The following is a 15,139-nucleotide window of genomic DNA, read 5'->3' on the forward strand; positions in this document are numbered from 1 at the left end:
GACTGTGCTTTCTCTCCACTGATCACTTCTACCTCTTTCCTTCAGCACCTGTTTGTCAGATTATTCCAGTCATCACAACAAAGGGGCTGGGGAAGCAGGGATCCTTGTATACATTTTATAGATGAGGAAGCCATGAAAGATATCAAGTGACTTGCCCAGGATTACATAGCACAGTGGACAGTACAGCTGGAATTCAAATCCAGATTTCCTGTTTGGGGTTACCCTGCCAGCTGTGGGTGAACATACGTGTATCCAGCCCTTTGCTGGTGCTGCAGGAGCAATTCTCAGTGTGGGGAGGGGGATGTTCCCATGCTCCTCAGTGTGCAATCCCAGGGATACCTGGCTTCTGGCTTTAGTTCCGCCCTCAACACACTGTGTGACCTTGGAAAATTCACTTCACTTTTTTTTGGCCTTAGTTTCTCATTTGACAAATGATAATTCGGCCTCAGTGATACTTAACCTTTTCACAACCAAAAACTGTTATTTTTCTTCATCAGGGCTACATTTTGGCAACCAAACAAGTTGGTTTGTTAATATCCATTTGTCATCCACCCCCATTTTTCATATTCATTAAAGACAATGGAGCTTCAAAGCAGCACGAGGGAGCCAATGTTACTGCACTGGCCCTGAACTGTGCCTGTCCAGCAAAGCTGCATGCATGGTGGTCAAACCACGGGGCCTTACTTTGATTAATAATATGACTTCCCTCAGGCAGTTTGCAGTATAGAAAACAGCTCAAGGGTTCCTGTGACCATATTTAGGGACCCCTGGCTGTCACTGAGCAAGTGTAAGACTTCGAGCCTGTGAGTCCCTTCCCTGCCCTCAAGGAGTTTACAGTTTAGCAGAAGAAACCCAACCTTGAAATACTCACACATGGTGCCTACAAGCAACACTGGATGTGCCTAGAGCTGTGAGCAGGACACACTGACTATAAGGGCATACATTCAGGCTGGGAGAGATTTCTGAGGGCTGGGCTGGCTGCAGAAGGCTTTCCAGAAGAGATGGGATTTGTGCTGGACTCTAATGTAAACTGTGGCCTTAATAATAATATGTTAGTTTTGGTCAGTCAGTTGTAACAGACTTATCACTCTAATGCAAGGTGTTAGGAATGGGGGAAACTGTAAGGTCAGGGAGGAGGGTATGAAACTCCCTGTACTTTTTGCTCAATTTTTCTGTAAACTTAAAACTGCTCCAAAAGATAGTCTGTGATGTGGGCATGGTGGCACACACTCCTGTAGTCGCTGCTACTCAGAAGGCTCTGGCAGGAGGATTGCTTGAGTCCAGGCTTTAGAGGCCAGCCTGGGCAACACAGCAAGACCCTAAAAATATATAATTTTAATTAAAAGATAATTAATAGTCTATTGATTAAACACACACACACACACAGACACACACACACACAGGGAAGAGGTTGTGGGAGTGAAGGGGGTTGAGCTTTAAATTAAAGTATCCCTCCAGCTCAAGCCCATCTCTGAGTGAGGTCGCTTTAAGAGAAGAGGAGGGGGCTTTTAGCTTGACCATATCTCCCACCCTTGTCATGTTCCAGGAATTGCTGAAGGATGGGAAGAGGGAGACCACTGTGAGCCAACTGCTCATTAACCCCACAGACCTGGACATTGGGCGTGTCTTCACCTGCCGAAGCATGAATGAGGCTATCCCTAGTGGCAAGGAGACTTCCATTGAGCTGGACGTGCACCGTGAGTGGGCTGAGGGGAGCAGTCTGGAGCAGTGGGGTAGGAGGGGAATGTAGGCAGCCTTTTGAGAAGCACAAACCAAGAGTCCCCCTACGGTCCCCAGGACAAACACTCGCCTTTGTCACATCTTTCATTCCCTGGATTGAACTGTGGGGACTAAGGACTGGTAGAGCATTGGCTGTGGAGTCAGGCATTCCCCAGGTCTAAACCAGCCTGTTATTAGTCAATGATTTATACTCTCTGGGCCTCAGTTTCCAATTCTGTATACTGTATATCGCAAAAGATAAAATACTGGCCTACAGTCCCTTATTCAAACTAAAAGTGATATGGTGGCGAAGCCTCAACCAAGGCTCTTCATAGTCTTTTATTTAATTTAGTCTTAAGTTTCACTGCGTATGTATTCATATGTGACTATGGGATGTAGCCCAGACGCTGCTGGGGATCTTACACAGTAAACGCTCTATGCACAGCATTGCCTTTCTAAATTTGAAAAATTCTGAATTCTGAAATGCATCTAGTCCTAAGGATTTCAAATAAGGGATTGTGGACCTGGACCTGCTTCCTGGGGTTGTGAGCATTAAATGAGATATAGCAGAAGAGCATCTAGCATGGAGTATTCTTAGCTGGTAGGTGTGTAATAAATTGTCTCTGCCCAGGGAGTCATGGGGGTGTGGGCAGCAACTGGGAATGCCCACACCCCATCCCTTTTAGTGAGCCAAGCAAGCTCACACTGACGCCTAGTGGCCACAGTGGGTCATTAGTCCATTGCGTTATTTGTCCCTTTGGTGCCTTCATTGGTGGTCACCCTAGCAGGCCCCCTAGAGGCTCCATGTGGAAAAGGTGAGGAAGACAGCGTGTTAATTGGAGCTGATACACTGCAACCTCAAATTCCCAGATCCCCCCTGAGAGTGGTCAGGTCTGAGTGTATGTGTTAGGGAGGGAAAAAGAAACTCAAGGGACAGAAAAGACCCTGACTGCCTGTGCTCTACTTTGCAGACCCTCCGACAGTGACCCTGTCTGTTGAGCCACAGACGGTGCAGGAGGGTGAGCGTGTTGTCTTTACCTGCCAGGCCACAGCCAACCCCGAGATCCTGGGCTACAGGTGAGGGGGTCAGAGGCTGGGAGCACTCCGGTGAGTGATACAGAAGAGGTTGGGGTCGGAGGCTGTACTGGGGAGGCCAAGCGTCATGGATGTAGTTGAGAGGGTCTGAGGCCTGATCCCACCTCTGTGTTGCCTCCTCCCCCAGGTGGGCCAAAGGGGGTTTCTTGATTGAAGACGCCCACGAGAGTCGCTATGAGACAAATGTGGATTATTCCTTTTTCACGGAGCCTGTGTCTTGTGAGGTTCACAACAAAGTGGGGAGCACCAATGTCAGCACTTTAGTAAATGTCCACTGTGAGTAGCTGGGAGGGCAGGGACGGGGACAGAGAGCGGGAGGGCAGGGACGGGGACAGAGAGCGGGAGGGCAGGGACAGGGACAGAGAGCAGGGCCCCAGAGGGTCTGGGGCAGAGTCAGGGACGGCTCCATGAATGGGGAGGTAGCAGGGCAGGAGGAAGAAGATTGATTGGAGTTAACCCCATGAGCTTGAGACCCTAACGAGTGGCTTCTTTCTCCCTCACAGTCGCCCCCCGTATTGTAGTCGACCCCAAACCCACAACTACAGACATTGGCTCTGATGTGACCCTCACCTGTGTCTGGGTTGGAAATCCCCCCCTCACTCTCACCTGGACCAAAAAGGACTCAAACATGGTAAGACTCTTACTGCCTATTCTGAATGCTGGGAGGAAGGGGTGTGGCCACAGATGGGAGTAGATGGGGGGCTGCAGCATCATCTTTGAACCTGGGCTATTTCTGGGGTCTTGGGATTTGGAGGAGGTGCTTACAGTTATCCCCACCTCTTCTCACAGGACAGCTGCCCAGTTCAGAAGCACTGGGGGGACAAACTCAGCTATGCATGGGAAGCAGGGTGGGATGGGAGGAAGGGAGAGGGCCTGGGATGGGTCTGCTGCAGTGGCAAAGGTCTGGTAAATAATGCTGCACAGGGAGGTGGGGAAGCTGAGGCGATTCGCTAGAGAAGGCTGGAGTCTATAGCTCTGCAGAGACGCCCATTAGACCATTTGGGCCAGAACTGCAGGAAGAGGAATCTCAAGAGTAAAATGTCCTACCTCATTTGGCAATGAAAACACGACAGATCATCAGAAGAGGCTGCATCCTCCTAAAATGATTGCAGCCTTCACCTGCCCTCTCTGGCCTCCACCCCATCCCTGCCCACTCTTGCAAAGATAGGGTATTTACGTGCCAACCTGTGTAGAGTCAGAGCATGGACCAAAATGGACTCGGGAATCCCATTTCCCTTCTGGGAATTCACTTGTGGCCCTTCCTGCTTTCTTTCCAATGCCTCCGATGTGGGGCCCTCATGGACCTAGGGGCCGAGGCCTCCTGGCTCCCCACCCGAGGCTGCTCTCTCTGCCCAGGTCCTGAGTAACAGCAACCAGCTGCTGCTGAAGTCGGTGACTCAGGCAGACGCTGGCACCTACACCTGCCGGGCCATTGTGCCTCGAATCGGAGTGGCTGAGCGGGAGGTGCCGCTCTATGTGAACGGTGAGTGAGTGGCCTGAGAGGCAGCCGGGCCTGGGTGGGCTGGCACTGCGGTTTTTAACTGGTGCTGACGTGTGTCTTCTTGCTTGCAGGGCCCCCCATCATCTCCAGTGAGGCGGTGCAGTACGCTGTGAGGGGTGACGGTGGCAAGGTGGAGTGTTTCATTGGGAGCACACCACCCCCAGACCGCATAGTGAGTGGTGGACCTGCCTGCGGACAGCCAGCCCTCCCTGCTTCTTTGCCCAGGCCCAGTCTCCTCTCACCTCTGCTGGTTTTGCTCCTTCAACTTCCCTGTCCCATTTCCATTCTCGAATCTTCTGCTTTCTGTCCCTCTGTCCCTTTACCTGCTCAAATCCCACCTCCTCCCTTACTTGTTATGTGTCCCTGAGCAGATCGCTTAATGTTTTGAACCTCAGTTTATTCATCTATAAAACAGGGCCAGTAAATCCTACCTAATAGAGTTGCTGTGAGAAGTCATGGCAGCAACAGGTATGAGACGCCTAGGCCAGCACTCAATTCATGTTAGTTCCCCGCTCTCTCCCCTGGGCTAATGCTTCCCCTCTTTTCTCCCTCATCTGCCCTGTCATTGACCTCCTGCTCTTTTCCTTGTTCCCTCCCCTTCCCTGTCTCCTCCTCCTCTGGCTCCTGCCCTCTCCCTCCCTTCCCATCAGTTCTCCTGCCTGCCTGGCCCACTCTTCTCTCCCTCCTCTTGCCTTCCTCCTACCAGCCCCTTTGCCTTGCCACTCTCCTCCCTCCTTTCTCCTCTCCGCCACACCATGAGCCATTAATTCCTTCCGTGACCATTAACTGTCAAACCCCTCATCACATTTAATGACCATTTGGCTAACTCCAGGGCTGCCCAGGGACACTTCATTACCACGGCTGCCCGGGCAGCAGGCGGCTGGGCTCCCGGGGGGCTTTCCTTGCAGATCTAGGAGGATTGATCCCTGGAAAGGAGCCAGTTCTCGGCTGCTCCCCTCCCCTTAGGCTCCACTCTGAGGAAGGGGCCATGCAGGGGAATGGCCCAGCTGAGAGGTCAGGGATGGAACGGTCCAGGGATACCCCGTTGTGGGTTCTGCCTATTATAAGTCTACGGATCAGTCTCAGAGCCAGCCAGGCAGGTTGTGTGGGTTGGTTAAAGTTACGCCTAAAGATTGAGTTACGCTTAGTTAGAATCACAGACTATCAGAGCTGAAAGAAATCTTGAGCATTGTCTGGCCCTAGCCTGGTTCTGTCATTGTATAGATGAAGAAAATGAGGCCTAGAGAGGGACTGGGAGGCCACACAGGGGCTTGATGGGCAGAGGAGCCCAGCGTTCTTGAGGACCAATGCAGAACTTTTTCTACAACATCTGGGGTTCCCAGTGTCGGTTCATTGGATCAGCTGCATCCACATCACATGTGATCATTATGAAAATAGAGATTCTCCTCCTCCCTGGAGATTCCTATGTAGGACATAAGTCCCAAAAATCTACATTTGAAAGAATCTCCCTAGGTAAATCTGATGTCAGCCATGCTTGGGAGCCACTGCTCCTCCTTGAGTGGAGAGTCAGTGCTGAGGGTGTGAGGCAGCAGGTGTGACTTAGGCTTGTTACAGGGAGGTGTTAGGCTGGGCTCGTGGGGCACACATGGCACATAGGGGTGAGGGTGCCTTGAGGGTGGATCAGGGGACACGTGGGCATGGGCTTCTGCCACCTGCCCCTTTCTTACCTCCTTCCTGCCCTTTCCACTGCAGGCATGGGCATGGAAGGAGAACTTCTTGGAGGTGGGGACCCTGGAACGCTATACAGTGGAGAGGACCAACTCAGGCAGTGGGGTGCTATCCACGCTCACCATCAACAATGTCATGGAGGCCGACTTTCAGACTCACTACAACTGCACCGCCTGGAACAGCTTCGGGCCAGGCACAGCCATCATCCAGCTGGAAGAGCGAGGTGACTGGCAGTGCTGCCTGCCAGCTGGGGTGCAGGGCAGCCTGAGGATTCTGCTCCCTCTTTTCTCCAAGGGCAGGGCTCAGCTGCTCCCCTTCCCTTGGGCTCTGCTCTGAGGGAGGTGACACACAGAGGGATGTCCCGGCTGAGAGATCAGGAGTGAAGGGGTTTGGGGCTACTCCTGTCTGATTCCTGCCTATTATAAGAGTCTGTGCATCAGGGAAAGAACTCTCTTGGGCCTTGCCACCAGAACCTGTCCTCCATATGCTCAACTGGGGAAATTCCCTCACTTTGTTAAAGTGTATTGAGCATTTGCTGTGTGCCAGGCTCTGCCCCAGGGTCTGCAGGAAGAGCTGTGAACAAGACACAATCCCTGACCTCAAGAAACTTTCAGTGTAGTGGAGGGACTTACAGAGTGGTAGCAAATTAATATTCAGATGGAGAAGAATCATATGAACTGCAAAAGGGAATAATGCTGCCCATCTCATTGGGCTGCTGTGAGGATTAAATGAGAGAATATTTACAAAATGCCTGGCATATAATAGGTGTTCAGTAAGTATGGGTTCCCCTACCTCTTCAAGAATTGTCACTCTGATATAGCAGAAAAGTGCTCTCTCCTTTAAGGCACTTCTCACATGTCACATGATAAAAGAGGTATTCCTTTGACTTTTGGAAGCTACCAAGTCCAAGGAGGAAAAGCACTTTTTTGTTGTTGTTTTATTTTTTGAGAACTAACCATTTGACATAGGAGATGGGGAACCGCGTGGAAATGACAGCATCCCATCACTTCTGTCCTTTTTTTTTTTTGAGACGGAGTCTCACTCTGTCACCCAGACTGGAGTACAGTGGTGCAATCTTGGCTTACTGCAACCCGTGCCTCCCAGGTTCAAATGAGTCTCCTACCTCAGCCTCCCGCGTAGCTGGGACTACAGGTGTGTGCCACCATGCCCCCGGCTAATTTTTTGTATTTTTAGTGGAGACGGGGTTTTACTGTGTTGGCCAAGATGGTCTCGATCTCCTGATCTCATGATCTACCCACCTCAGCCTCCCAAAGTGCTGGGATTACAGGTGTGAGCCACTGCACCCGGCCCATCACTTCAGTCTTAACTGAGGATGCCAGCAAGGGGGTTGGGGGTAGGGAAGAATGGAGTAAATACAGTAATGTGGAGCTCCACAGGGAAGGGTCTCAGAGAGGAAAAGCTATAAACAGGATCTGGATTCAGCTAGAGCTGCTAGGAAGAGAGAGAAGACTGGAAGCAGGATTCCTGAGCTCCTCCTCAGCTCTGGGAAGCAGAGGAAACCAAGGAAAACTGTTGGAGCCCTGGGTAGATAGGTGCACATGGGGCAGTCACAGTGGTATTATGGATGGCACGGTGATGAAAGATGTCAGAATACGGGTGGCAGATTGGAGAGTCTGGAGACAGCTGACCTCAAACAAGAGCGAGGGGCCAAGCATCATAGTCAGGTGGGCTGAAGGACAGAGATCAACAGACAGCCAAGGTCAGGGGCAAACTCCTGCACCAGCTGCAGGCATGAGACATGACCATGATCTCCATTCTGGTGGAGCTGGATCACAGACCAAAATCCAACCACAGTGCAGACCTTCCTCTCTGATCCAACCTTGACTTAAACTGAATGCTGTTCCCAGGCTTAGTCAAAACTTAGCCCTGTACACAAGCCAAGGTTGCCTCTGTAGCTGTGGCCTAGCCTTCAGCCAGCACTGAGCTTAGCTCCCAGTATAACTCCAGCCTCATGCCTCCACCTTTCCTTCCCCATCGAAAGAGGTGTTACCTGTGGGCATCATAGCTGGGGCCACCATCGGCGCGAGCATCCTGCTCATCTTCTTCTTCATCGCCTTGGTATTCTTCCTCTACCGGCGCCGCAAAGGCAGTGAGTATGGGCCCTGTGCAGCCCACAGCCTTCCCCTGGCCCTTCCAGGGCTGTGACAGGGAGTGTTGGGATGGATGGGGGGTTGGCCGTTGAGCTCCAGCCCAGAGGGAGCCTGAAGCAGCTGCTGCAGGGGCCAGCAGGAAGCACTTGGTCCAAGCTGCCTCTCCCATCCCAGGTCGCAAGGACGTTACCCTGAGGAAGCTGGATATCAAGGTGGAGACAGTGAACCGAGAGCCACTTACAATGCACTCTGACCGGGAGGATGACACTGCCAGCGTCTCCACAGCGACCCGGGTCATGAAGGCCATCTACTCGGTGAGGGTCCTGCTCCTCGCTGGCCTCCTGCCTTCTCCACCCTCTGAGGAACAGCTCCATCCCAGATCTCTAATAACCGTGGTCATTCTCTCCTTCCTCAATCGGCCTTCCCTGGTCCTGCCACACACACTCTCCCACACTCACACACATACTCTCTCTCTCACACACACCCCAGGCTAGTTTCCTCCAGCAGAGGATAGGCAGCTGGGGTTCTCCAAAGACTTCCTTTGCCCCACAGAGTGTGAAAGTTGGAAGCCCCCAGAGGCTTTCTGGTCCATCTGCCTCATTGCTGAGGTGAGGAAACAGCCCTGGAGGGGGCAGTGACATATACAAGGTCCCATTACATGTTAGCAACCAAACTAGTGCTCGAACCGAGGTCTCTGGCCTCTTCCCACCACATCCTAGAGCCTCTGCGTAGAGAACCCAGAACTCAAGTCTGCCCTTGACCTCAGACCCCTCCTGTGAGCAGGTGGCCTCTGAGTGTGGGGAGGGGTTGGTGAGAGTCGAAAAGAGCAGGGCTTCCGTCTGCTGACGCCCCACTCCTGCTGCTCCACAGTCGTTTAAGGATGATGTGGATCTGAAGCAGGACCTGCGCTGCGACACTATTGACACCCGGGAGGAGTATGAGATGAAGGTGGGAAAGGGGGAAGGGGCCAGGGCACGAGGGCTGGTGGACCAGTGGGTTTCCGAGGGCCTGTAGCAGGGAGGTGAGGACAGACTTGGGGAGGAGTGGTTGGGAGGGATTTTGAAGGAGCAGAGGAGGTGGAATGCTAGATAGGGACATAGGGAGAGCCAGAGGAGGAAGCCCAGAAGGCCATGGTGAGACTTGATCCCCAACCAAGAGGGAACACTGCCTCCATCCTCTTCTCTCATTGCCCCCAGGACCCCACCAATGGCTACTACAACGTGCGTGCCCATGACGACCGCCCGTCTTCCAGGGCAGTGCTCTATGCTGACTACCGTGCCCCTGGCCCTGCCCGCTTCGACGGCCGCCCCTCATCCCGTCTCTCCCACTCCAGCGGCTATGCCCAGCTCAGCACCTATAGCCGGGCCCCTGCCTCTGACTATGGCCCTGAGCCCACACCCCCTGGCCCTGCTGCCCCAGCTGGCACCGACACAACCAGTCAGCTGTCCTACGAGAACTATGAGAAGTTCAACTCCCATCCCTTCCCTGGGGCAGCTGGGTACCCCACCTACCGACTGGGCTACCCCCAGGCCCCACCCTCTGGCCTGGAGCGGACCCCATATGAGGCGTATGACCCCATTGGCAAGTACGCTACAGCCACTCGATTCTCCTACACCTCCCAGCACTCGGACTACGGCCAGCGATTCCAGCAGCGCATGCAGACTCACGTGTAGGGGCCAGAGCCTGGCTGGGGCATCTCTGCGGGGCAGAGGAGAAGGCTTTCACAGCTGTTCCCTGATATTCAGGGGCATTGCTCATTGCTCCCTTCTCGGACCAGCCTTCTTCCTCCCACCGTGGCAGGTGGGGAGCAGGTCTCCCAGAAACACCCCGTCCCGAGGATGGTGCTCTTTGCATGCCCCAGCCTCCTGGGCCTGCCCTTCCCTCTTCTTCGGGAGGATGTGTCTCTTCTGACCTGCACTCTTGCCTGACCCTAGAATGGGGACAGGTAAAGTGAAGGTTGGGGAGAGCAGAGGGGGCACTTTTTAGCATTCCCTTTCTGTCCCGCCCCTCTGATCTCCCATAAGTGGAAATGGGGGTACCCAGGGGTGGGCAGGCTTTGGCCTAGGGACATGAAGTATGGGAGTGGGTGGCTGTGGCACAGACAGGTGGAAAACAGGATAGCCTGGCCAGTCCCTGTGTTGTTTGCATTCGTGCCCTGGGTGCATCTCTCCTTCCTCAGGGTACTGCAGAAGGGAGCTTGGATTTATGTTTGCTCTTGTCTACAGAACAGCCCTGGCACTGCATTCACATCCAGCCTTCATTCAGCTGGGATCAAAATACCAGTCACCTTGGCCCACTGTGGACAGCTGTCTGTCAGCATGCAGAGGGATCCAGGAATCCCCGGCAGCACTGCCCGCTTTCCTTCTCGTCTATGCTGGGCCAGCCAGATAAGTCAGGGTCTTGGTGGAGAAAGAAAGGCCAGGACCATGTCCTGATTGACCCAGAGACCGCTGTGTGCTGCGCAGCAGTTTCCAGAACCAACACTAGAGGGAGCCACACAGGCCTCCTCTCCCCAGTCTGCCCCACTTCCTGGCTTTAACCCTTGAGCTGGTTTGGGGAGTGGTGAGGTGGGGGTGGGGGTGCTGTACAATTTTTCAAAGAAAACAAAGAACAATGAAAACCTCATTTGGGAAGAAAAGATGTAGGGATTCCCCCACCCAAATACAAGTCCCATTGGAAAGGAAAGGTGGTACCTATTCTTCTCCATGGGGTTTCTAACACCCTCCATTATTCTTTCAGTCTCCAAGCACTTTGAATCCATTTTTAAACATTCAGGTTGCCAGACCTGTCACACAGTGGGCTCCGATAGGGTTAGGGAGGGGGCCTGGCTCTCCGGCTCTACTCTCCTACCCTAGGTCCCATCATTTGGTTGGAGACCACTTTCCAGGGCGTGTGGGAGACAGGTTTTGGTTTTTTAAGTGTCTTTTTTTTTTCTTGGACCAATCAGATTCCTTCTTCCACTTTCAGTGCCTTGAGTGTCAAGCTTTGGATGACCGACCCTACGTGGGCGGTTGTGCAGGGAGCGGGTACTTGTGAGCCTCGGACACACTGTTAAGTGTTACAGTGTTAGGAGAGAGATGGGTGGGGGGACCTGGAGAGGTAAGGGGCCTGGAAATGGCCCTGACAGAGAACTCGTGCTGACCGGGAGAAGGTGGCGCAGAAGGGCACCACAGGCATTCCACGGGCCATTCCTCCTCCTCCATGTGCACACGTACCCAACACACACATTCCATGTGACCGCTTCTCAGCCACCACCTTCTGACCAAAGAGAACAGGAGCTCCAAGGAGAACCTGTGCCCCTGCCCCAGCCACGCCTTCTTAAGAAGCAGTGTCTGGATTGGCTGTTTCCCACCTCCCCAACTACATGTGCAGCCCAGTGGGAGGCAGGGCCTCTGGTGCAGTTCCCAAAATGTTCCTCGCCCTTTCTCTGTGGTCACCATTCATAACTCATGTTCGCTTTAATGAGTTACATGCTTATCAGCCACAGGCCATTACCGCCCTTACAGATGGGTCTGGGGGCGACATTCCTGGCCACCCCATTGCTAGGAAGGACCAGATGATACCCAGGAAGCAAGTAGCTCTAGTTTTAACCTCGCAGGAAGCCTCTGCATCTTCATTTCAGCAGGGAAAACTCCTGTGGAGTGGGCCCTACCTGGGGCATTTACAGGCTTCCAGCTGTATTCCATCCCTGAAAGCTGATACCTTTCTATAGAGTCCTTTTATGAGAGCTCAGTGGGAAGGTCTGTCAAGAAATTCAGGTTCTTGTACAGACAAATTCATGCAAATTTCTATTATTTTCACAAAAACCAGAAGCCATGGGTAATCCAAAGACTTAAAGTCTAAAGATGGTGGCTTTTAAAACATGAACATTCCAAAAAAATAATTTTTGTTTTGGATTTGGCTAGATTCTCTTATTTGTCCCTTTTTGGCTTAGGTATCAATTTCATTCTACTGAAATGATGGAGAGAGGGCCTAAGGTTACTAGGTAATTGAGCTAATGGTGCAGGGAAAATGGTTGAGAAAGGAAGCCTAGTTTTCAGAAGCCTGACACAGAGCTAGTTCACTGTTCTCTACTCCTTAACACGTTAACCAAAGCCTCTTGGGTGTCAAGCAGGCACCCAGGAAGGCACAGGGAAGCATCAGCAACCAAGGTCGTCTCTGCCCTCTGTAACTGACATGTTGGTGCCGTCAGAATCTGAACTGGAACCTACCTGAAGGGCCCAGTGGAATAGCTTTTCTGGGGAGTGGAAGGCATCCTTGATCACAGAGCTTTGCTGTCGAATCCTGGAGTCCTGCAACATGGTGATGCCTCAGTAGTTGGTGATCTTGATCACCTTTGACGGCTTGTTTTAGTGGAAAGAGCACTAGGGACTAGAGGTCAGGAGACCCAGGATCCAGTCCTGAAGCTGCCAAGGTTAGATCTTGGCCTAACTTTCTGTTCATTGCCCCCAGTTTGTCTGGCCTGTAAAATGAAGGGGGAGAGTTGCACAAACCTAAAACTATTCTGGTTTTGTTATACTTACTGTGCTGCCAGTAGGGGTGGGACTGCCCATTGCTGGCAAGGAACTGGGAACAGTAGCAAGCATGGTGAGTGCTGGGGAGCTGGTCGGGGGGTTCTCTCCTGTTTGAAGAAGCAGCTTTCACCATGGGCTTCATTATCTTGTCAGAAGTGTTGTGAATTAGTTTCCACCAGGGACCCCTTTATCCCAAACAACAACACAAAATACACCCTAAGCCTCAGAGTAAAATTGATGTGGGGCTATCCTTTGGCTATTGGGTCATCTGTGCTGCTCCCCACTCATTTCTGATTGGTTTGCAAACGTGTCTTTTGCCAGGGCAGGGCATAGTATGCACACAGGCATACTATGTGCCTAGGTTTCAAGCACTGCTTCTGTAAGGGAAAATGGGAGTAGCCTTCCTCCACCCTGATCCTTAGGAACATTCCTCCGGCCCAGGGACAGCTTGCTCTTCTTACCAAGGTGAAGCCTGCAGTCCAAGGTGCCTGGAGCCAGAGGTCGGGGAGTATGCACAGCTGCCACCGCCTGAGAAGGAGCAACTTGCAGTGGGAGCCAGTGGAGGGAAAGGGGTACAACAATTTTGGAATACATTCTGGATCTTGAAAAGGATCTTGTGATTTTGGCTGAGCCATGGTCACTTCCCTCGTAAAGGGCCCATCCTATATCCTAAATTCTGGATCCCTCAAAGTTCAGCCACAGAATTTGCATGAAGCAAAAAGCCTAGGCAGTGAGAAAGGAAAGGGTCCAAGATGGGAGCAGTGCTGTGCTCTCATCACTGTCTTGCTTGGAGTGAAAATGTTCATGTGAGCACCCTGTCTTCAGGCAGTATGCTCTCCCCTTATCCCAGCAGGGCTACTTTCCTCTTCACTCTGAGGGGAGCTTTATCTGCTTTCAAAATGGAGCACATTGCACTGGAGTTTCGTGCCCTCTCGTTAACCTGTCAGGAGCCACAGTCCCAGGCTCCATAAAACGGAATCGATGTCTCGGTATACGTGACCCACGTTCATAGCAATGTTCGGCCATTTGGGTTTGAAGAAAGCCGCATGAAAGCCAAGACCCCGTTTGGAGCGAACTGCCTTGTTCTTTGCTGTGTGGAAGGTTCTGTCCCCACAGCTAAACTCCAGTTCCTCCCTAAGCATCCTGGCCTCAGAAATCCTGGCTTCCCCAAGTTAGTGCTGTCTGACCTGAGCCAGGCCACCGCTTGGTGCCTCTACAGGCCACTGTGCGTGTTGATAATCACCCAAAAGGATTAGTGAAGCTCCTGACCCTGGCAAGGCCATAATGAACACTGAAGTGCACAGGCCAAGGGATGTCATTGAAAGGCATTTATTTTTGTGAAGATGCTATAAAATTAGCATTTAAATATCCCATTCCCTTCTCTTGGCCTCCTCCTATCCCCCTGTGGTATTTCTCCTCCTCTCCTCAAGGCCAGGCTTTTTGTGAAAGGCATTGGCTCACCTTTGTCAGTGTGGTCCCGATGCTCACTTCTGGGCTACTGGAGAGGACTGAGAGATGTGTGATTTGGTAGGAAGGAGGTGTGTGGGGGGTTAGTGGGGAATCCCATTTTTTTGCATCACTGTGAGGGAGCTCCAGGCCCTGTCCCTGGAGAAATAATTGCTGCGCAGAAGTCACAGGCCATACTGGGCAGTTCTGGTACAAACCTGCCCTTAATAATAATAAAATAATAATAATAACTCCATTTGCATAGAACTGTCACTCTTTCCTGCCAGTCTGCTGTCCCTACCCTGGTTTTTTGCTGGCCCCAACCACCGGCCTTGTTGAGTACTGATGGGCCCTGAGCTCTTCTGTTTGCTTCTGGAGCTCTTCAGATGCTGCCCCCCTGAGAATACCCTAACTCTGGGGAGAGAGCAGCCAAAATCCCAATACAATGAAACTCCATACAATCTTGTTAGCAACAGTGACCCAGAAAATTTTGAGGTGTCCAATTTCACCAGAAGAGGCCCAGGTCTCCCTGTGGTCACATTTTCTACCCAGCCATTCTTGGGATTGCAACATCCATTTCTAGCTCCAGTTGAATTTTCTCCACCCAGACCCCAGAAATAAATGGACCCATGATGATAATTAAGAGAAGAGAAAAAAAGATATTATTTTTGTTAGGACAAACCATCGTAGGTTTTTAGCAATGTGTATCTGTGTGTCCCTCACACCTTTTCCTATTCTACTTTTTTCTTTTTTTTAAAATATTATGTACTATATTTTTAGTCTCAAACACACTATATATTATATATATTTAATTTTTTTATATATATAAATATAAATGTTTTAAAAAGTACCATGTTTTGTGTTGTTTAATGCATTAACGGCTAGTTACTTAAAAGGCCTGCCTGACTTTGGGTGATAGTTCTGGTTTGGGGAAAAAACAGGTTTGGACTGAAATTGCAGAAACAGTGTTTGTGCCACCTCCAGGCCATGGGGCAAAAATGTATTCTCTAGTTTGCCACTTGTGCAGAACCCTGAGGCCAATTATGGCAGTTCAGGGACAAACA

At 51.6% G+C, this 15,139-nt stretch overlaps 1 protein-coding gene across 2 annotated transcripts in view; it reads left to right on the top strand.

The window, feature by feature from the left end:
* The window catches only part of KIRREL (kin of IRRE like (Drosophila)), a 107,527-nt gene extending 92,602 nt beyond the window's left edge, over positions 1–14,925 (top strand). For both annotated transcript variants that reach the window (XM_011928480.1, XM_011928481.1), the window contains 11 exons: positions 1,547–1,697; positions 2,691–2,796; positions 2,942–3,090; positions 3,318–3,445; positions 4,171–4,297; positions 4,387–4,487; positions 6,029–6,227; positions 8,007–8,114; positions 8,290–8,429; positions 8,986–9,063; positions 9,312–14,925. In XM_011928480.1, coding sequence (XP_011783870.1) covers positions 1,547–1,697; positions 2,691–2,796; positions 2,942–3,090; positions 3,318–3,445; positions 4,171–4,297; positions 4,387–4,487; positions 6,029–6,227; positions 8,007–8,114; positions 8,290–8,429; positions 8,986–9,063; positions 9,312–9,788 — 1,764 coding nt within the window. In that variant the 3' untranslated portion in view covers positions 9,789–14,925. The remainder of the gene's footprint in view (positions 1–1,546; positions 1,698–2,690; positions 2,797–2,941; positions 3,091–3,317; positions 3,446–4,170; positions 4,298–4,386; positions 4,488–6,028; positions 6,228–8,006; positions 8,115–8,289; positions 8,430–8,985; positions 9,064–9,311) is intronic.
* Positions 14,926–15,139: the final 214 nt, after the last annotated feature.

Source organism: Colobus angolensis, unplaced genomic scaffold, assembly GCF_000951035.1.
Source record: "Colobus angolensis palliatus isolate OR3802 unplaced genomic scaffold, Cang.pa_1.0 Scaffold77, whole genome shotgun sequence".
NCBI classification, from domain to species: Eukaryota; Metazoa; Chordata; class Mammalia; order Primates; family Cercopithecidae; genus Colobus; species Colobus angolensis.